Source organism: Sinocyclocheilus anshuiensis, unplaced genomic scaffold (assembly GCF_001515605.1).
Source record: "Sinocyclocheilus anshuiensis isolate Anshui unplaced genomic scaffold, SAMN03320099.WGS_v1.1 scaffold1893, whole genome shotgun sequence".
Classification (NCBI taxonomy): Eukaryota; Metazoa; Chordata; class Actinopteri; order Cypriniformes; family Cyprinidae; genus Sinocyclocheilus; species Sinocyclocheilus anshuiensis.
This window is the reverse complement of record NW_015539822.1, coordinates 45,749-64,989: the sequence shown is the minus strand read 5'-3', so window position 1 is coordinate 64,989 and position 19,241 is coordinate 45,749. Positions and strand designations below refer to the sequence as shown.

The following is a 19,241-nucleotide window of genomic DNA, read 5'->3' as shown; positions in this document are numbered from 1 at the left end:
TGAGGCCTTCCTAGTTCCAGATCTCTGTTTTTATGTGCCCTGAGCCTGCCCCGGTCAATAAACATATGTAAATAATATGCATAAATTCAACCGATCTTATTCATAATGACAGTATTATTAATAATCTGATTAAAAAAAAAAATTTTTTTTTTTTACTTTAAATCCACATAATATAAACAGATGATGAGGATGATATCAATGCATTAATTCCTACAATGGGCTGTTTCAATTTTGTCAATATTCTGAATAACAAAAGGACATTTTAAAACAACCACACAATTTTTGATTACCGACTTTAATGGCATTAATGAAGGCAGTTATAAATATTATTTATAACTAGATATAATATTATTTAAATGCACACCTTTCCATTTGTAACAAAAGTCAGATTCTCTTTAACACAATATGGAATACAGTACTGCTAAAATATATTACAGAAGTTTTCGTTATATAATACTTGTAATAGCCTACTAAAGAACCTGACTGTCACCATGATGATTAAAAAGTTAGAGTTAGTAACAAAAAGAGTTCTGCAACAAAAAATCAAATACCGTGTCAATAAATATACCAGGTTAATACATTTTAATTTTAAAAATAAAAATACGAGGCAGCCATATGTAACTGAGTGCATCACTCAAATACATGCATTTCTGAATAGCTCATTCAGAGAGCTGAGGTAAAACAGTAGCTTGATCTGTTGTTCATTGCGCACACACTCCATCTGCAATCTCATTCATGTGCATACATATATGCACCCACATGCTGTACATGTCTCAGTGGTGGATTCCAGACTGCTTTCAGTTTCGTGATCCAAATAAATGGCCGACACTTATTGAAACAAATAGAGCTGCAAGGCAAGAAAGATGAAGGAAAAGAGAGTGTGAGGAAAAATTAAGAATTAAAGATAGTACATAAGTATGCAGGACTGTCTGATGGCAAGGGTCAGCATGAAAGACTCTTGGAACTGTTGATGTAATTGTCACTGGGCCGATCGGCCAGTGCTGCGCCATCATGAAAGTTTATCATTTGCTTGTGTTTTTAAGTATTGCCAGCCAGTTTAAAAATGTAAGCAATTATTAAACCATTTAAGCGCAAGTAGATGTCAAAAAGAACTCAAATCAGTACTCATGCACTGTCTAATAGAGTCTAATAATAATGTTTTTCATCATTTACTCACCCTCTTGTTGGTCCAAACCTATATGATTTTTTTCTTCTACTGAACACAAAAGAATGTGGGTAACCAAATAGTCGCTGGTAGCCATTAACATCCATAGTATTTTTCTTTCCATACTATGGAAGTCAATACAGACCAGCAACTGTTTGGTTATCCACATCCTTCAGAACATCTTTTATGTTCAACAGAAGAAAGAAACTTGCTTTAGAACAACCTGAGGGTGAGTAAATTATGACAGAATTTTTATTTTTGGCTGAACTTCTCTTTCGCGTCTTTATCTTGCTTATCTTATGTCACAAAATTATGACAAAGTCCCTGTCTTGGTGAATATTATAGTAATCACAGTTAGCTATAGGCCTATCTTAAGTGATGATAAACTAGGGTGACCATATGTGCCATTTTCCCAGGACGCGTCCTGGCCAGGATTTGTTTTGGCTTTGTTTTCCTGTTTTCATGCTTGCTGAAGGTAATGATCGAAAAGTAGTTTGACCAATAACATGCAAGCATTGTACATAATGGACCAATCATGGCGTGTGAGAAGGTGGGATCTACGGTCAAAGCGATGCAATTACGCGTACATATTAGGTGTGTTCGACTTAAAAGCAGTGCGGCTCAGACCGATCAGTGTTTGACATCAAAGTACCTCGAGAGCGTTTCGAAAGCATAACCATCTGTATGGTATTTTGATGTCATACACCGACCGGTCTGCACACTCAAACAAAGCCAAAACCTAGATATTTTAGGCAATATAGAAATCCTGGCCAGGACGCGTCCTGGAAAAATGGCATGTATGGTCACCCTAGATAAACAGCTGTGATACAATTAAATGTGTATCATTCCATTGGATATGTGTATTAAGTATTAAAGTTAAAGCAGCCTAATATACCTGCTGTCGATGTCCTTAACGTTAATCAAATAACAACAAAATCTGTATTACACTATGCTTTAGCTGAATAGACCTACTGTACATGAAAAACTTAAATCACTATTGTGACTGACACTGACATTCATGCATATTTTCACACTTATAATTCACACATACAAACATACATGATATTTGGTTTGCGTGTATGTGTTCTCTACCTGTGGCCTCTGTGTAGAGTTTGGACTCATCAGTGCTGGTCACTTTGCAAGTGATGTACGTTTTCCTCCTCTCTATTCGATCCAGAGCACTGTGGATTAAAACCACACTACCCAGAGGCATTGGACTGTACAGGAGAACAGAGTTTATCAGGTGGGATCACAGATGATCTAAGCCAGTGTCAACTGGAAAAATAATGGCAACTGTATTTGAAAGACTTAAGTACTGAAACATTATCTCACCTGCGGTAGTCTATGTTCAGATTGGCAGTCATAACTGGTCCCGAGAGGAAACCGGCAAGAGTACCTGTCACTGTGTCAATCATGGTGGCTATGGCTCCACCATGTACATGCCTGCCACACAGGAAATAGGAGTAACATCATCTCCTGTTCATCCATTCTTTATAAATGAAAATGTGGGATACAGATATATTATACACATAGAATAGAGCAGCTCCTTACCCAGGTGCACCTTCTAGTAAATGTCCTGCCTGAAAGACACAAACACATCTCTTCTCCTCCTTATTGACAAACACCATATACTCAAACGTAGCGCCTTGCTCTTTAACATTTCTAGTGAAAAGTCGAGCTTTGGCCTGGATCAGTTTGCTGAGGTGAATGCCGCCTACGGGACAGAAACAATGTGACATTCGCTTTTACACTAAATTGCATTATCACACCATTTCGGCAAAAGATGGGATCGAACCCGGGTCGATCACGTCAAAAAGCTGACGACACGCGCTTATCTATCTGCGCCACTGGAGCTGATGATTCACAGCCACTTTTAACTAAATGTAAATAGACACCCCGTATTTTTTATTCCATAGTAAGGGCAATTCATACAATACATTTAAACTGAGCTACTTTAATACCATCTCCGAACTTTCTACCACGACTCTGCTGTTCTTCGGGCTGGTTCTTCCCTATAAACGTTGCTTGACAGATGTCTCGTCCAGTCAGCGGTGAGTAATCCCAAACCAATGGTGCTGTCTCAAACTATACCTACCTCTTCCGGTTTGTCTGATTTGTCGTTGTGTTTTCTGACTTGTTTTTCAAATTTGTCATTGTGTTTTCTGACTTGTTATAATGTTTTCTGAATTGTTGTTGTGTTTTCTGAATTGTTATTTTGTTTTTTAGACTTGCATTTGCGTTTGTAATTTGTTATTTTGTTTTCAGAATTGTGATTTGTTTTGCACTTCACGGCCACCGTAATTTATTTTACTGATAACAGTGACTAGAAGAAACTATGCAAATACATATTAATCGCTTACCAGTAGCATATTTAATGGAACGGTTGTAGCTGGGCAACTTCCTCCACGGCCCCCTTTTTTCCTCACCATTTTCGGTGTCAGTGTCACACAGAGCATTATAGTGGTCGTAAGCCTTGTGCATCTCTGGACTCCATGAGGAGTTGGGCTGGCTGAAGTCCCGCGGCTGAGATGAGAACGGCCACAGCGACACCATCTGGACAAAGAGTGACATTAAACTACTATTATTATATATGTGACCCTGGAGCACAAAACCAGTCATAAGTAGCACTGGTATATTTGTAGTAATAGCCAACAATACTGTCACGACTCCTCCTTCGTTACAAATACATTGTATGGGTCAAAATGATCGATTTTTCTTTTATGCCAAAAATCGTTCGGATATTAAGTAAAGATCATGTTACATGAAGATATTTTGTAAATTTCTACCGCAAATATATCAAAACTTAATTTTTGATTAGTAATATGCATTGCTAAGAACTTCATTTGGACAACTTTAAAGGCAATTTAGTCAGACTCCCGATTTTCAAATAGTTGTATCTCGCGCCAAATATTGTCTTATTCTAACAAACCATACATCAATGGAAAGCTTATTTATTCAGCTTTCAGATTATCATAATCTGCTTTTTTTCATAATAAGCTTTCCATTGATAATATTCCATAATATGTATAAATCTAAATTTAAAAAAATTGATGACTGGTTACCTTATGACCAGGGTCCAGGGTCACAACACATATATACTATTCTATACTATTAATATATACTATTCTTTCAATTTAGAGCAGTGTTATTACCTAAAACTAAAAGTATTTAAAACCATTTTTGTTCATTTAAATTAAGGTGAAATACAAATATGTATAAATCTAAATTTAAAAAAATTGATGACTGGTTACCTTATGACCAGGGTCCAGGGTCACAACACATATATACTATTCTATACTATTAATATATACTATTCTTTCAATTTAGAGCAGTGTTATTACCTAAAACTATGAAATACAAAAAAATATAAATACAAACATTAGACGAAAAATAGAAAAATTGCCTTGGCTGACTAACTGAAGTAAGTACTAAAATGACTAAAACTGAAATAATAATAATAATAATAATAATAGGCTAAACAGTAATATTCTTCTATTTTAGAGCAGTGTTGTTATTGTTAACTAAAAGTCTAAAACTATTAAAAATTGTTTTTATTCATTGAAATAAAACTGAAACTTACTTTAAAAACGTAAATGAAAATTAAAAATGTAGTCTTGTAACTAAATTAAATTTAAAGTAAATAAAAAAATGTAAAGTAGGAAACTAAAATTACTGAAACTGAAAAAGAACACATTAAAGCTAAATAATACATATATTTCAAAACACAACCACACAATTTTTGATTACTGGCATTAATGAAGGCAGTTATAAATGCATAAGCAATAACAATTAGATCATTTAATATAAAAAATAAATAAATAAAATGTTCCTAAATACTAAAAAAACACTGGAGAGGAGTACAGTAGCCTGGTAAGATTGCTTTAAAAAAAAAAAAAGAATCAGGCTAGTTGAAAATACAACAAAATTTTAATGAAAAGGATTTTAATTTACGTGACACAAATGTAACCATCCCTTCATGACAGCACACAAAACAAAGCACTACACACAAGACCTGCCTATTAATATGACTACAGAATGAATGTGAATTAACAGCAATGCAAAACCGATGAAAGAATGAATACTTTACCGAGAGGGGTCTGATGGTCTCGAGTGAGGTCTGCAGGTGCCTGTGGGGCTCTTCAGAGAACAGCTTCAGTCCATTAGAGATCTGTTGCATGCGGCCAAGTCTTCTCGCTAGGTGTCCTAACATGATGACTGTAACTCAGACTTCTTCTAGAGGAATGCTGTGGCTGTCACTCCAAACCAAATGTAGCAGATGTCTTATTCTTCTGGACAGAATAAAATCCTTAGTGTCTAATTGCTACAAATGAATATGACTTTCTTGTACATGATGCAATTAACTGAAGGCATTTCCACACACGCTGACCGTCAGTTCGTTTTAATCTAAAAACTGAAAAACGTCGGAAAACATATGAAAGAAAGCCTTTATCGATAGAATATTGTATAAAAAGACAGCCAACTTTAAGGTGAACATACAAGACCAGCCGTTGAACAGAACAGTGTGACTTTCAGATTCACGGATGTCATCGGTGATTGGCCAGTTCTTGCACGCGGAGTGGAAACGCGTGTCGTTATAACCACGTGACGCAGATTCCTACGTCTGATTGGTGGGATGAACTGTTACAACATCCTGTGTGTCTGTTGCCACAGCAACTTTGTGGTTCCAGTACTTTCAGCTCACTCGCTGCTGGAATTTACTTTTTGTAATTTTACGCGTAGTAGTTATTTATCTGCCTGTGATGCACAATCATGTTTGGGCGAGAGGCGCGGCGTTCAACAAACAAGTTTGTGCAGAGAGAGAAGGACAGAATGCGGGTACAGAAATGCTGTTCATGTGCATCTATTACTTTACTTTACTTTGTACTTTTAGTCATTTAGCAGACGCTTTTATCCAAAGCGACTTACAAATAAGAAAAAGTAATTAAAACTAAAAGCTAAAACTCTATAAATACTATACATATACACACATTTAAGAAAATAAAAGAGATTAAATAAAAATGACAAATGCATACAACATTTAAAAACAAAACTCATAAAATGACAACATTACTACAACTGTAACTAAAACTAAAATAGATAACTAATACAAATCAAACTACATTAGTTTATCAGTAATCCTAAAAAAAATAACACTGAGCCAAACACACATGCTAAATTAACAACAACGTACTGACACATAGTAACAAATGATTATGAAAAACTGAAACAGAAGTGAAACAAGTAGTAGGAAAGAGGAGACATAAAAAGCGATACTTATTACTAATATTATTAATACTATTTTAACTGTATAGTACCAATGCTTAGTAGTAGTAGTAGTAGTAGTAAAATAATAATAATAATAAATAATTTAGTATTATTTCTGAAAGATCATGTGACACTGAAGACTGGAAAATTCAGCTTTGCCATCACATGAATACATCACATTTTAAAATATATTAAAATAGAAAAACGTTGTTTTAAATTGTAATTATATTTTGCAATATTACTTTTTATCAATTGAATGCAGTCCGGTGAGCAAACTTTTGAACGGTATGTAACATAATTAAATGTTATGAAAATGTAAGTTGTATATGGTTTACATGATCTTCCCCTGGAGTTCCTACACAGACTCTCAGGTTTAAACCCCTTGTACAATTACATGTGCATATTCTTATTTTTAACAGCTTTCTTTTTCTAATAGAAAAATGAAGAGATCGCTGGCAGAACTGCTGAGCTGGACAGGTGTGCTTTAATCGTAATCTTCATCACAAAATTGAATCACATTTAAAACAAAGAAACATTATGACATACAATTATCTAGGTTACGGGTCATTTAAAGCCTTTGCCTTAGAGTTGCAGCAGTGAATATGTCCTGCACTGACACTATGTTCTTGTTCCAGAATCAAGAGTGTGATATTGAAGGCTGAATTTGAGTGCCTTGGCCTTAATTATTATGAAAAAGCCCTGAAACGCAGAGACAGGATCCAACAGAGAGAGATGGAGTTGTGGAACACCTCTCTCACTGTGGTCAGTGCTGACAATACAACTCAATGTGACTTTCCTGAAAATATCTACTGTTTATCTGAAAATATCGAAATCTTCATTTGGAATATATGAAGCAACTAAGTGTAAAAAATAATGACTCTTAACTTTATGATACAGGTTAATTAATGACTTTGTTTCTTTAGTTGCAATAGCAGTATATCATCATAGGGGGTAGTATAAGAACACGAGCGTAAAAGCTAATTGAAACGGAAAATACAACTGTTCTGTTGGATCGTCGAAATTCAAAGGTGTCTTCTTTTGAAAACCAATTTTGCTAAATATGTACAACCACAGGTTCCTCATAATAATTTTCAGTGAGCAGGTTTATTTAGTCCAGCTATAGAGAAAGACATAAAACCTGCTGTAGGCTGCAGACACAAACCTGTCACAGATAAACAAACAGTCGCATAAGACAAACCGCAGGTGTCAAATGACTAATTACGCTCGGAGAGGATGATTATTTGAATGCCAGAAGGAAGTTAGTCCTGATAGAGCCCTCAGATATGTTCTTGATTCCATAACAAACAGAGTTATCTTGAGGGCTCATCCTTATTGTAGCAATCTAGCTTCTATGACAGCAAACTAACTAACAAAATAACTGAAAGAGAGAGAGCTGGAACAAATAACTAACAGGGTGATTGTGCCAAATTTTAGTGCTTGTTGAACTGTTGATGTCCGTTTTTAAGGTTTATGCATTTCAAATGAACTCTATGGACAAAAGTATTGGGACACCCCCTTCTTTAGAACAGAAAAGGGCACTTCTAAAACTGTGGCAACAAAGATGGAAACAATATTTCATGTATTTAAAAATTGTATTTCCATCTCTGCTGCAACTTTTTTGTATGTGTCTAAAGTGACTGTACCCATATGTACAAGTCATTGGTGTTTGGTGATGAGTTTTTGGCTCAAGACCTGCATTTAAAGTCACACCAGAGGTGTTCAGCTGGGTTTCTGCAGACCAGTCAAGTTCTTCCACACTGACTCAATCAATCATTTCTTTTTGAACCTTGCCTTATACACAGAGGCATTGTCATGTTAGAATAGAAAAGGCTCCTGTCCAAACTGTTGCTATACAATTAGAAGCACACAATTCCCTAGAATATGATTATATGCTTAAACATTAAGATTTGTACTCATGGAGATTACTAAAGAAGTCAAACCTGTTCATTAGAAGGGGGTGTCCTAATACTTTTGTCCATATAGTGTATGACAAATTGGCATTTGAACTGTAAATATATAAATGCTAGTTAACTATAAATGTGAAATATTGTTCAAATAAAAAAAAGAGCATTTACCTTTGAAACAAAATTAAACATACAGTTTAGTCAATGGCAATTATTATATAATAATACTTAATAATAGCATATAAAATTGGTTTAAATGTTTTCTTATTGTTATTATGTATTGTATTGTTTAATATTTGTTATGGGACTTGTTTCCCAACATTCTAGTTGTCTCAGCTTTTTGTGTGGTATTTGCTTTAAAAGAAGATTCAAATTTTGCTTTGACTTGTAAATGTTGTTGATAGTGTTGGCAGCAGGAAATGGTTTTCTATATCCTGTGTGGTGTTGTTACAGGTCCGGAGAGAAACGTTACGCATGATGCTGGAGCAGGAGAGACAGCTGCACATCAGAGAGCTCAGCAAGACTGGCCTGGCCATTTATCAACAAAGAACATAAACCATTAAAACGCATTCCAATGCTGAGCCTTCGCATTCACTGCTTTATAATATGCATGTGACTGTACAAAATAATTTTTTCTACAATTAAGTTTTCTTTAAACGCAGGGGCAGTCACAATAGTTTTTTAAAATTTGTTCATAAATTATATGAATCAACTCCTGTGATCACTGGAAATCTTGTATCAAGCTCTTTTTTGTTTCTTATTTAAATTTGTTTTATTATAATAACATTGAAGACAGTAGTGCTATTTTTGTAGAAAGTGGGATCCATTTTTTTATTTCAGGATTCCTTGATAAATATAAAATGCAAATATTTATTTAAAATAAAAAACATGTGTAAATGTCACTTTTGATCAATTTAATGCAAATTTGATGAATAATAATTTCTAGAAGAAAAAAAATCTTACTAACCCCAAGCTTTTGAATGCATGTTAATACTATCATTATAAAACTCATCACATCATTTATTTTCATAAATTAATCATTCATTTTACTCACTGCATCACGTATACAGTGAAAAAACTAACTGGGGGAAAAAAAGCAAAATCATAGAAAAGACTAGATTTTAATAAAAGGATAAATCCTGAGCAAACACAAATAACAATCATTAAAAAGACATGAAAATCAATTGCACCAAATTATGTTTGTTTATATATTTCTTTCGTTTTATTATTATTAATTCTCTACTTATTTTAATTATTATTAATTCATGGTGAATTTGAAAAAAATGCATGGCCATGTAGATGTTTCTGTTTTTAATAATCAGGAATTACAGGTTTCTGTTGTGGCTGTTGGAAAGTCTATTGTTTCGTGTATTCTTTTAAAAGGAAGGGTAAACACTGTTCACATTAGAACAAGTTTGTGTGTCCTGTTCTAACAATACACAGTTAAATTAGCAACTATGAAGAAAGATAGTATCATTTGTACTGTAAACATGCACAGGCTCCCACCTAGCAGAACCTTAACTGCATTAAGCAACTTCTTCAATTATAAAATGAAAGGGTGAATTTTAAAAACCTTAAAGAGTGACTCAAAGGACTTTCGTAGAGACTGACTGGAATTGGCATGAATGTGGATAAACAGGTTAACAAAACTGAAGAATGTGACTATTTTGCACCTTGACAAATACACAGTCCATTTAGTGTTACTACAAAGCTCACAATACAAGTAACTGCTAATAATTACATTGCATCTTCCAAATACATGACAAAGACTAATGGTTGTTCAAACAGTACACGACCTTTAACATTCTGACAATAAAACTTCATTCCTCGTCTAGTCTACCTTTTATTTTTAAACCAGAACAGACACACCCCATCCTCCAACCCTCACGGATCCAGTCTGACCAATTTTGTGCAGAACAGAACACTACACATCTAGTTCTCCAAAGAATCTTAAGTTAAAGCCGTAGATAATTGCTCAAGTGAAATGATGCAATACAAAAAAATGAGCAAACAGACAATGCCTTACATTTGTATAAGCACATACAATGAAAGCACAAAATGAACAATGAATTTAAATAAAAAAAGAAATGTGCACAGAATAACCATGCAGGCACTTCCTTAAAAAAAAAAAAAAGGGCTTTTGCAAATGCGAAAAATTTTACAAAAACCAAAGCGGCTTTTTTCACATCTGTCTTCAATACATATTTATTTTGTGCACTGTTTATTAGGAAACATACCTTATTTTATGAAATAACATATTTAACAAAGCCAAAACAGCAGTGTGAAGAAAAAAGCTATACACAGTTCCATTCCGAACATTTTTCCTGAGCACTCCAATGGACTCCAAGTTCATTCCCAAAGATCCTTCAAATTGTACCTGCACACAACTTCCTGTAAACAGACAAGAAAAAAGACTTGTGGAAAAGATTCTGATTTGTGACCTTTGACATTAAAAACAGCATAACTATAGACCCTTTTCACATTTCTGGGGTCATCATAGCTAACTTCTATAGTGGTGAACGGAAACAAAACCAAAAAAATTCACGATAACGTGTATGAAACTTTCCAAAGGAGAACAAAAAAATATTGAGAGCTTGATTACTGTTGTCAGAAGAGAGAAAGAAAGAAAGAAAGAAAGAAAGAAAGATTTGTCGCCACACCCTCAGCCATTGTTTTAAAGGAGTCCTATTATGCTCTTTTACAAAGTCTTGATTAGTGATTTCTGTTAAATAAAATATCTCCTTTTGAAGTGGACTTTGAGCTTTGTAACTTTGCAGATCTTTTTTTATGCTCAAACAGCAACATTACAGACAAAACTAAAGTTGAAAAAGTGAAAAACATAATAGGACCCCTTTAAGGTTGCTTAGGATGCTCTGTGCTTGCACCAAATTCCGTATAAATGCACAATACCTCATAAAAGCCAGACTAAATTCTGCCTGTTCAGACCCAATTCAGCCCCTGGTATCAAATTAGGCAGTAATTGCAGTGAAAATGCATTAATGCCACTTCTGAGCAGCATTACACAGTCTGCGTAAATACACCTAAAAGCCACTTCAGGAGCCCTTCTCTGCCACCTTTTCCAAAGTAAATTTAGCATTAAAAACACTCATGCCTAATTTACACAGCAAAGGTGGTATAAATGCATTTACTGCATATGCAGGCATATTTTATGCAGTATTACACTTTTACACTGAATTTTGAGCAGGCACAGAGCAGCCCTAACTCTTAACTTTAGATTTCTAAAATTTTAGGTAATTAGAGGGTAATTAAAAAAAATAAAAAAGTATAGTGTTATAAGTAGACATTACTTTTAAAAAATGTTAATGACTGTGAAAATGTGTCATCAGTTTGTAAAAAGTGTCAATTAGGTTACCATCATATTCAAAGGAATACATTCAAATCAACCACTCTTACTTTGGCTCATCCAGTGTAATATCCACATATTTGCAGATCCTTAAATCTCTCTCTAGAGCTCGCTGTTTCAGACCCTCAATCTCCTCCTCAGCTTTCTTCCTCTCAGCTTCTTGGTCTTCTGCAGAACAACATGTGAGACAAAAATGACAGCAATGAGCATTAATATCCACACATCTTCATTCCAATCAAACCCTAGAAGCAAGAGTAACTCATATTTACCCTTTAGTTTCTGGAGTGAATCTTTCGCTCCATTGCTCTGCTTCTCTAATTTACCCTGAGAGAGGGAGAGACAGAAGAAGACTGTGTGAGAGCACTTGCATGCTTAAGGGTTATACAGCATGGGCAGATAAAACTGGAACACAGGGCTCAGTTTAACAGAGAACACTGTAATAGACCTGTCACAACACTTGATTTGCATACAAGCAGTCAAATATCCACTGCAGGAATGTAATACAAAACTGCAAAGAATCCTGAAACATTATCTCAGATTGCATGTTTCAACTATCATGAGACTCAGAGATGAAATATTATTACAATTCATAATAATGTTTTTCTAAATGCTATTTATTCCTGTGATTTCAGCAGCTATTTCTCCAGTCTTCAGTGTCACATGATCCTTCAGAAATCATTCTAATATGCCGATTTGCTGCTCAAGTAACATTTCTTATTACTATCAATGTTGAAAACAGCTGTCCTGACCCAAAAATCGTCATCATATAGATCATATACCACATCGATCATATAGAGTGCAAATATAAACATACTTTGCCATAAAGTAAATCTTTGGCATAAAGTTGTGTTCCTAAAACACTGTTTAATGCTTATGCCTTTGGGTGAATGAATAATTGAATAAATTACATACATTACATTACATACATTAATTATGTAAAAGTGCAAATACTACATACAACATTTAATTTAAAATTATGTACAATCCACACGTACAGTACTTTTCAAAGTTTGTTTTTTTTGGAAAGTAATTAAGCAAAGATGCATTAAATGACAGTAGAGTGACATTGATAATGTTGCAAATGATTTCTAGTTCAAAAAATGTTGTATTCATCAAAGAAAGAAAAGAATCCTGATTTTTTTTTAAAAATGCAGCACAACTGTTTTCAACATTGATAATAATAAAAAATGTTTCTTGAGTATACCAAATCAGCATTTTCAACACTGAAGACTGGAATACTGGCTTTGCCATGCTAAAAATTATATATTAAAATAGAAAAAAAGCTATTTTAAATTGCAATAATATTTCACAATATTACAGGTTTTACTGTATTCTTGATCAAATATGTGCAGACTTGGTAAGCATAAGAGACTTCTTTCGAAACCCATAAAAACATTTTACATTTACATTTGTGTAAAAGTGTATACTAAAATGAAATGGAATATAGCATGATGTAATGTGGAATATAGCATGTCACGCTGCAGGACATCAACTTAAAAGTATTTTGTGTCACCTACTCTCATATCAGAGACAAAAGAGCTGCGTGTGAAGGGAGAAATTCAGCACAAATGAATTAGATCAAACTATGGAGTTTGTGATCAATCTCAAATTACTGAATCAAAATGCATCAACTCTTGATTTAAATTAGAGCATATGGAAAGAGAATCACTGTACACAGTTCTTCGAGATTATTTACACTACCTTCTCAGCTTGGCAGGCGCCTAGTTCCTTTTCAGAATTGGCATTGCCTTTCTTAATGTCGTCCTTCTGTTTTTTAAGTTGATCCCTCTGTGTGATCACAGGATTAAGATTTTTATTCATCTCTTCCACTTTCATCTTGGCTGCCAAGATCCCATCCTCCTTCAACTTCAACTGTTGACCGGAAACTGCCATGCGTGTTTTCAGGTTGCGGATGTTGAGCTCCTGCTGTACGGCCTGGTAGATTATAACCAGCAGCGCACATAAGGCCAGAAAAACCATTGTCGATATGGCTCTCATCCTGAGGGAAGAAGAAAAGGGTAGAGCAGACTAATGGAGTTCCTCTGGGAAAAGTTGATTTTGTTTTCTTTCTCTCGCTAGCTACTTGGTTCTCATGGCAGCAGCGTCTATGCTGTTGACTGAATCCAACTTGTCTCCCTGTTCTGTCTTCCTGAAGAGCTATTGCTTTAAGACAGCGACAGGTAAGCCATGCCTTACCTGTACAACTGGATGTCTGGGTTAAGCAAACCAGTGTGTGTGTGTGAGAGAGAGAGAGAGAGAGAGAGAGAGAGAGAGAGAGAGAGAGAAAGAGAGAGAGTGAAACCTCAACTTCCTTGATACTGTTGCTGTGATCTCTGATCAACTTTCCACTCACTCCACCCACCTTTGTTTTGTCAAAGCAGCTAAAACAATATAGTAGAAAACACATCAACATATTTTGCGTTTCTTCCAATTAAAGAATATAACAAGCAGTACTTCTTTATCTCTTACACAAACAACTCAACTAGGGGACTGAAGGTTTACAGGTGTGGCATTATAAAACTCATCAAAATTCGTCAATCATTACAACGTGGTTAAACAGGATGGACCGGGATATAATCTTATTTGCATGAACTAACCAACATGCCATTAAAGTGCATGTCGTCTGAGCATCGAAACCCCTGTTTTTTCCCCCAGCCACGTTTAACAGGTGCTCACCTAATGCGTTGAGGTTTCATTACTCTACTGTGAAGGCTTGGCTCGACAGATGTCAAAATGATTTTGTCCATCATTGTACTTGGATTTCAATGCAAGTGACAAGTTTCAAGCGTGGCTACATGGAATTTCTTCGATGTCTGACATTGTGTCATAAGCGACGTCAACTCACTGGATGTGGACCGACTCATTGAACGGAGAATCGTTTCTGTCGGTTAATAAATGAAATGACAGCAACTTCTTCTTGATTTTTATGGCGGTTGGCATAAAACTTTTAGATGACAGATGAGAACTCCACCTCGATAGCACTTACATACAACAAACACCAGTTTTAAGCTTAAAAAAGTGATAAAAATAAATATCTAAAATCCCCTTTAACTCTGTAGCCTACTAATAGGGCCTATATAAGCAAAATGATAGTTTCGACCCTGGCTTTAGCCAATGTTCAAATATCTGTTCTGGAAATGTATGCAAATTAGTTCATATTTAGATCAAGCTTCATTTGCGACTTATAACTTTTCAGGGAAAAAAAAACGTGTAGCCTAATACAAATGATAGGCTACTCAATGTAGCCTGTGATAGAAGCATGGCGATATCTGGAGAACGTATGGTGATATACATTAGGCTAGTTAATTATTTTTATTTTTTCACCTGTAGTGTTAACCTTTTCAACTACGAGATGTAACTTATATAGGCCTATAGGTTGTAAATGATGTAACAGCCTATACATTATTTACGCGCTGATATCATAGCGTAACTGGGCGACATGACATTACATCATTCCAGCATTAATACAAATATAATCGAGAAAAACGTAATAAACAGTAAGTTTTAACAGTTTGAAAGAACCAATTCGGAGAAATGAGTCGGACGCACCTCGTACGTCTTAATAGGTTGACGTCACTGCAAGTGTACGCCAATGAGTTTGCGGGGTGGGCGTGGTTTTCTATAGCTGGGCTGTGTTACCTGTAGCGACGTCTCCAGTCCACTCCTTTCAAACAACGCTCAGGTGAGCAGGAATCTACCGATCGTTAAAAACATCAAAACCAGGAAGGAAGCTAACTGAGGATCACTCTGTTAACCTACGTTCTAGTTGCATTAAGGAATTAACGTGGACTTGAGTGACAAAATATTTGAAGATCCGTGTTAAGATCACGGAGAATACACAGCGTTTGCTCTTCAACATAATGCGACAGTCTTGTGGGAGGGGCTAGTTTCAGCGACAGGTAACTCTAATTATCGGTACACCTGCACGCGAAAGACAGGTTGTGAATCCGGTCCAGCTTCCTCTTGAGCCCTCCATCATGAAGTTTCCTGCACTGCTGTTGGGTTTTGTCTTGGTGTGTAGTCTGGGTATCGCTGGCTACATCCATACCAGACGAAAGCAGGAGACGCAACTGAGTAAACAGGCTTCATTTCTAGATATTAAGTTAAGAGTGACCAGAGATGTTCTGGGAGAATACCAAGATCAGCTGATCCAGTCCAACACACTGCTGGAAAAAATAAAAAAAGAGGTGGGCAGTCTAACCAAAGACCTGTCCGTAGCCAAGACCTTTGTAGAGAAGAAAATAGGTGACATTGCTGCATGTAAAGGAGACAAGGTGAGTTGTAGAATGTGGGATGTTTAATTGTTTTTATGTGCTGTCAAGTATTAATATACATCTTAATTGCTTCATTATATCACCATAATGGTCCAGCTATTGTAACTGACAGTATGCCTTCAAATCCACGTAGGCCTATATGACACATGTGATTTATTATAACCGGTCTTTTCTTCTTCAGAAACGATTAACAGATGAAATTGCTGCTGCAGAGTCAGAAAAGAAACATATCCAGAGTGAGTTTCCATCTCTTTATTTCCACTTTTAACAAGAAGACCGTTTGGACATTTTTAAAGACCATACTGACAAAGAATAATATGGAGGTAGAAACAGTTACAGATTGTATCTCTTTGTAACTCAGATTAGCTAGCTTTGTCAGTTATAGTAGGCTAAAGCCCATGAAAATATAATGCCCGTCCCAAAGCCAGTCAGTCATGCCTGGATAAATATAGCTAATGATGCATGTAGTAAGTAATTTTTAAGTACTGGAATTGCACAACTGGGGTGCAAGTCGCTGACAATAGCCTACATATACATATATATATATATACCCTTTTCTGTTCCTAGTCAAGTTTGTGAAGGAGAAGTCACAGTGGGGAATCGAAGCTGAATCTCTAAAAAAACAAATGGAGCAGTTGAGCACACTTTGCAAGTACATCGACAAGACGTCTGAGGAGGGAAAGTGAGTACATTATTATAATAAAACTATTTTCTATGGATCTCCAATCTCACGAAACTGTCAGATAAAGTTAGCTGTGTTTAAATGGGTGCAGAATCTGTTGATTGGTAATTCTGTGTAAGGCTGAAGGGTTGTTATATAACCTGAAGCTTTTAAATGAGGATTTGGGTTAATGTGTGACCCTGGACCACAAAACCAGTCATAAGGGTAAATTTGTCGAAGCTGGATAAATAAGCTTTCCATTGATGTATGGTTTGTTTGGATAGGACAATATTTGGCCGAGATACAACTATTTGAAAATCTGGAATGTGAGGGCGCAAAAAAATCAAAATATTGAGAAAATCGCCTTTAAAGTTGTTCAAATGAAGTTCTTAGCAATGCATATTACTAATCAATATTAATTAATTAACCGCTCATTCTCTTTCTCTCTGTGGTTGGTTTTTCCTTTGTTGTTTTGATTAAGTATAGTTTCTTATGTATAGTTGTAAATAGGCTCATGGGTTAATGTACGATTTGCACTTAGCTTTTACATGCTGGGTTGTAAATTCTTCTAACCTGTTAATAAAGCGAACCACTTTTATTTGTGAAACTTCCAGTCTTGTTGGCTTCAGTCATTCCCTGCGTTCCTCATTTATGTGTAAATAGTAGGGGTGTTTGTCTGAGTGGCCTTTATGTGCGTCCCCCTATTTCCCTAGACCGCCACACCACTAGGGGACGTAACATTGATATTAATATTTATTAATATAAAAAAATTCAGTTTGAATATTTACGGTAGGAAATTTACAAAATATCTTCAAGGAACATGATCTTTACTTAATATCCTAATGATTTTTGGCATAAAAGAAAAATCAATAATTTTGACCCATACAATGTATTTTTGGCTATTGCTACAAATATACCCCAGCGACTTAAGACTGGTTTTGTGGTCCAGGGTCACATTTATGAATTGAAACTTTTAAAATATAAAATTAAAACTCATTTTTTAAATTGAAATAGGAATAGATAGTGTATTTCTGCTGAGCATTAACATTGCTTAATGATACTCCTTTCCTTATCCAAGGAAACTGTGTAAAATAACCGAAGAGCCACAACAGCCAGCGGCAAAGCCCAAGGAAACGCAAGCGGAAAAACCCAAGGCTGAGGAAGCTAAAGCTGAGGAACCGAAACCGGAGGAACCAAAAGCGGAGGAGTCAAAAGCTGAACAGCCAAAAGTAGATGTGGTGTGAAGAAAAACCAAGTGGATGAGTATGTGTGTGTTAGGGGAGTGGAGAACAAGACCACGTCAGCGTCCGCTGGAGAATTGTATAGGACGATTAACTAACTTGAACGTCTTGCTTGGGTTGATCTCCAGCATTCCAAAGGCATCCCTGGAATGACACACACTTTGGGTTCAAGGTTTGACTGACAACATCACATGTGGTCTGTCATATTCCTCCTGTGTTTTCTGACAAATAATTGTGTGTTTATGAGGAATATGGGATGATGCATGTGTGAAAAACATGTATTTATTTTTTGAAAAACTCAATTTCTTTCTTTTTTTTTCAGAAAAAGAGTGTTAGGTTTCTTTGCTTTCTGGGTGTGTTTGATTTTTTATATTTTCCCCCCTGTAGTTTACCTTGCCTGTGTTACAGTGTCATTCTGACCCTCCCTCAGGCTCATTCATACATCCCGCTTGTATCGACCAATGGGAAAACTCTGACCCTCTTACTGTCACATCTAATCATCCTCACTCTGTTACCCCGGTTACTATTGTTATGCAGTCCTGACAACACCGAGTTGAACCAATCTGAGCCTTCAGTGAAGCAGAAAACCAGTTACGAAGTTGTAAGAGTTGCTGACTCTTGCTCTCCTTTGTTGTAAGTTTTGGTTTTATGCTGACATATTGTGATGTGTGATGTAAAATAAAAATAATGTCAGAGTATGACTGGTCATTTCTTTTATGTATTCTTCCAGTAAATGGACGTTTACCACTTCGCAATGTAAAGCTATTTAAAATGCTTGTCTAGTCAATGTAGTCTGCTTTTAATCTTACTTGCTTGACTAATGAACTAATGCTTGAATAATTTGTTATTCTAGGCTGTTTAACCAGTTTGATGGGTATATAAGTTATGTTGGGTGTTTCAGGTGCAATGTGGTTTGAGACAAAATATATGAACAATGCAGTGCTAATTGACATAGCATTTATTACAGTATAGAAACTATTCTGCCTTATTATGTGATAAAAAAAGTGTTTGTAGTATATAAACAAATCATTATTATTGGTTATTGTCCAGCAGTTATGATTTCTAAGCCAATTAAAAGCTAGAAATTAGAGAAAAATTAAAGTTGCATGTACACAGTTTTTGAACAGTAAGATTGTTAATGTTTTTGTAAAGAAGTCTCTTCTGTTCACCAAGCCTGCATTTATTTGATCCAAAGTACAGCAAAACAGTAAAATTCTGAAATATTTTTAAAATAACTTTTATTTGAATATATTTTAAAATGTAATTTATTGTGATTTCAAACTTGAATTTTCAGCATCATTAATCCAGTCTTCAGTGTCACATGATCTTCAGAAATCATCTGATATTCTGATTTGCTGCTCAAAAAA

At 35.4% G+C, this 19,241-nt stretch overlaps 2 protein-coding genes across 2 annotated transcripts; one reads left to right on the top strand and one right to left on the bottom strand.

The window, feature by feature from the left end:
• Positions 1 to 329: 329 nt before the first annotated feature.
• Positions 330 to 5,718, bottom strand: them4 (thioesterase superfamily member 4). Its single transcript, XM_016480398.1, has 7 exons — positions 5,663 to 5,718; positions 5,253 to 5,451; positions 3,526 to 3,718; positions 2,717 to 2,879; positions 2,498 to 2,608; positions 2,258 to 2,382; positions 330 to 847 (listed from the first exon to the last, which is right to left on the bottom strand). The coding sequence occupies exons 2-7, from the start codon at positions 5,373 to 5,375 to the stop codon at positions 798 to 800; spliced, it is 765 nt and encodes a 254-aa protein (XP_016335884.1). The 5' UTR covers positions 5,376 to 5,451; positions 5,663 to 5,718; the 3' UTR covers positions 330 to 797.
• A 9,612-nt stretch (positions 5,719 to 15,330) lies between these two features.
• LOC107684162 (FK506-binding protein 3) lies at positions 15,331 to 18,793 on the top strand. The gene is made up of 4 exons (XM_016480373.1): positions 15,331 to 15,972; positions 16,154 to 16,208; positions 16,540 to 16,654; positions 17,712 to 18,793. The coding sequence occupies exons 1-4, from the start codon at positions 15,676 to 15,678 to the stop codon at positions 17,875 to 17,877; spliced, it is 633 nt and encodes a 210-aa protein (XP_016335859.1). The 5' UTR covers positions 15,331 to 15,675; the 3' UTR covers positions 17,878 to 18,793.
• The last annotated feature ends 448 nt before the right edge of the window (positions 18,794 to 19,241 follow it).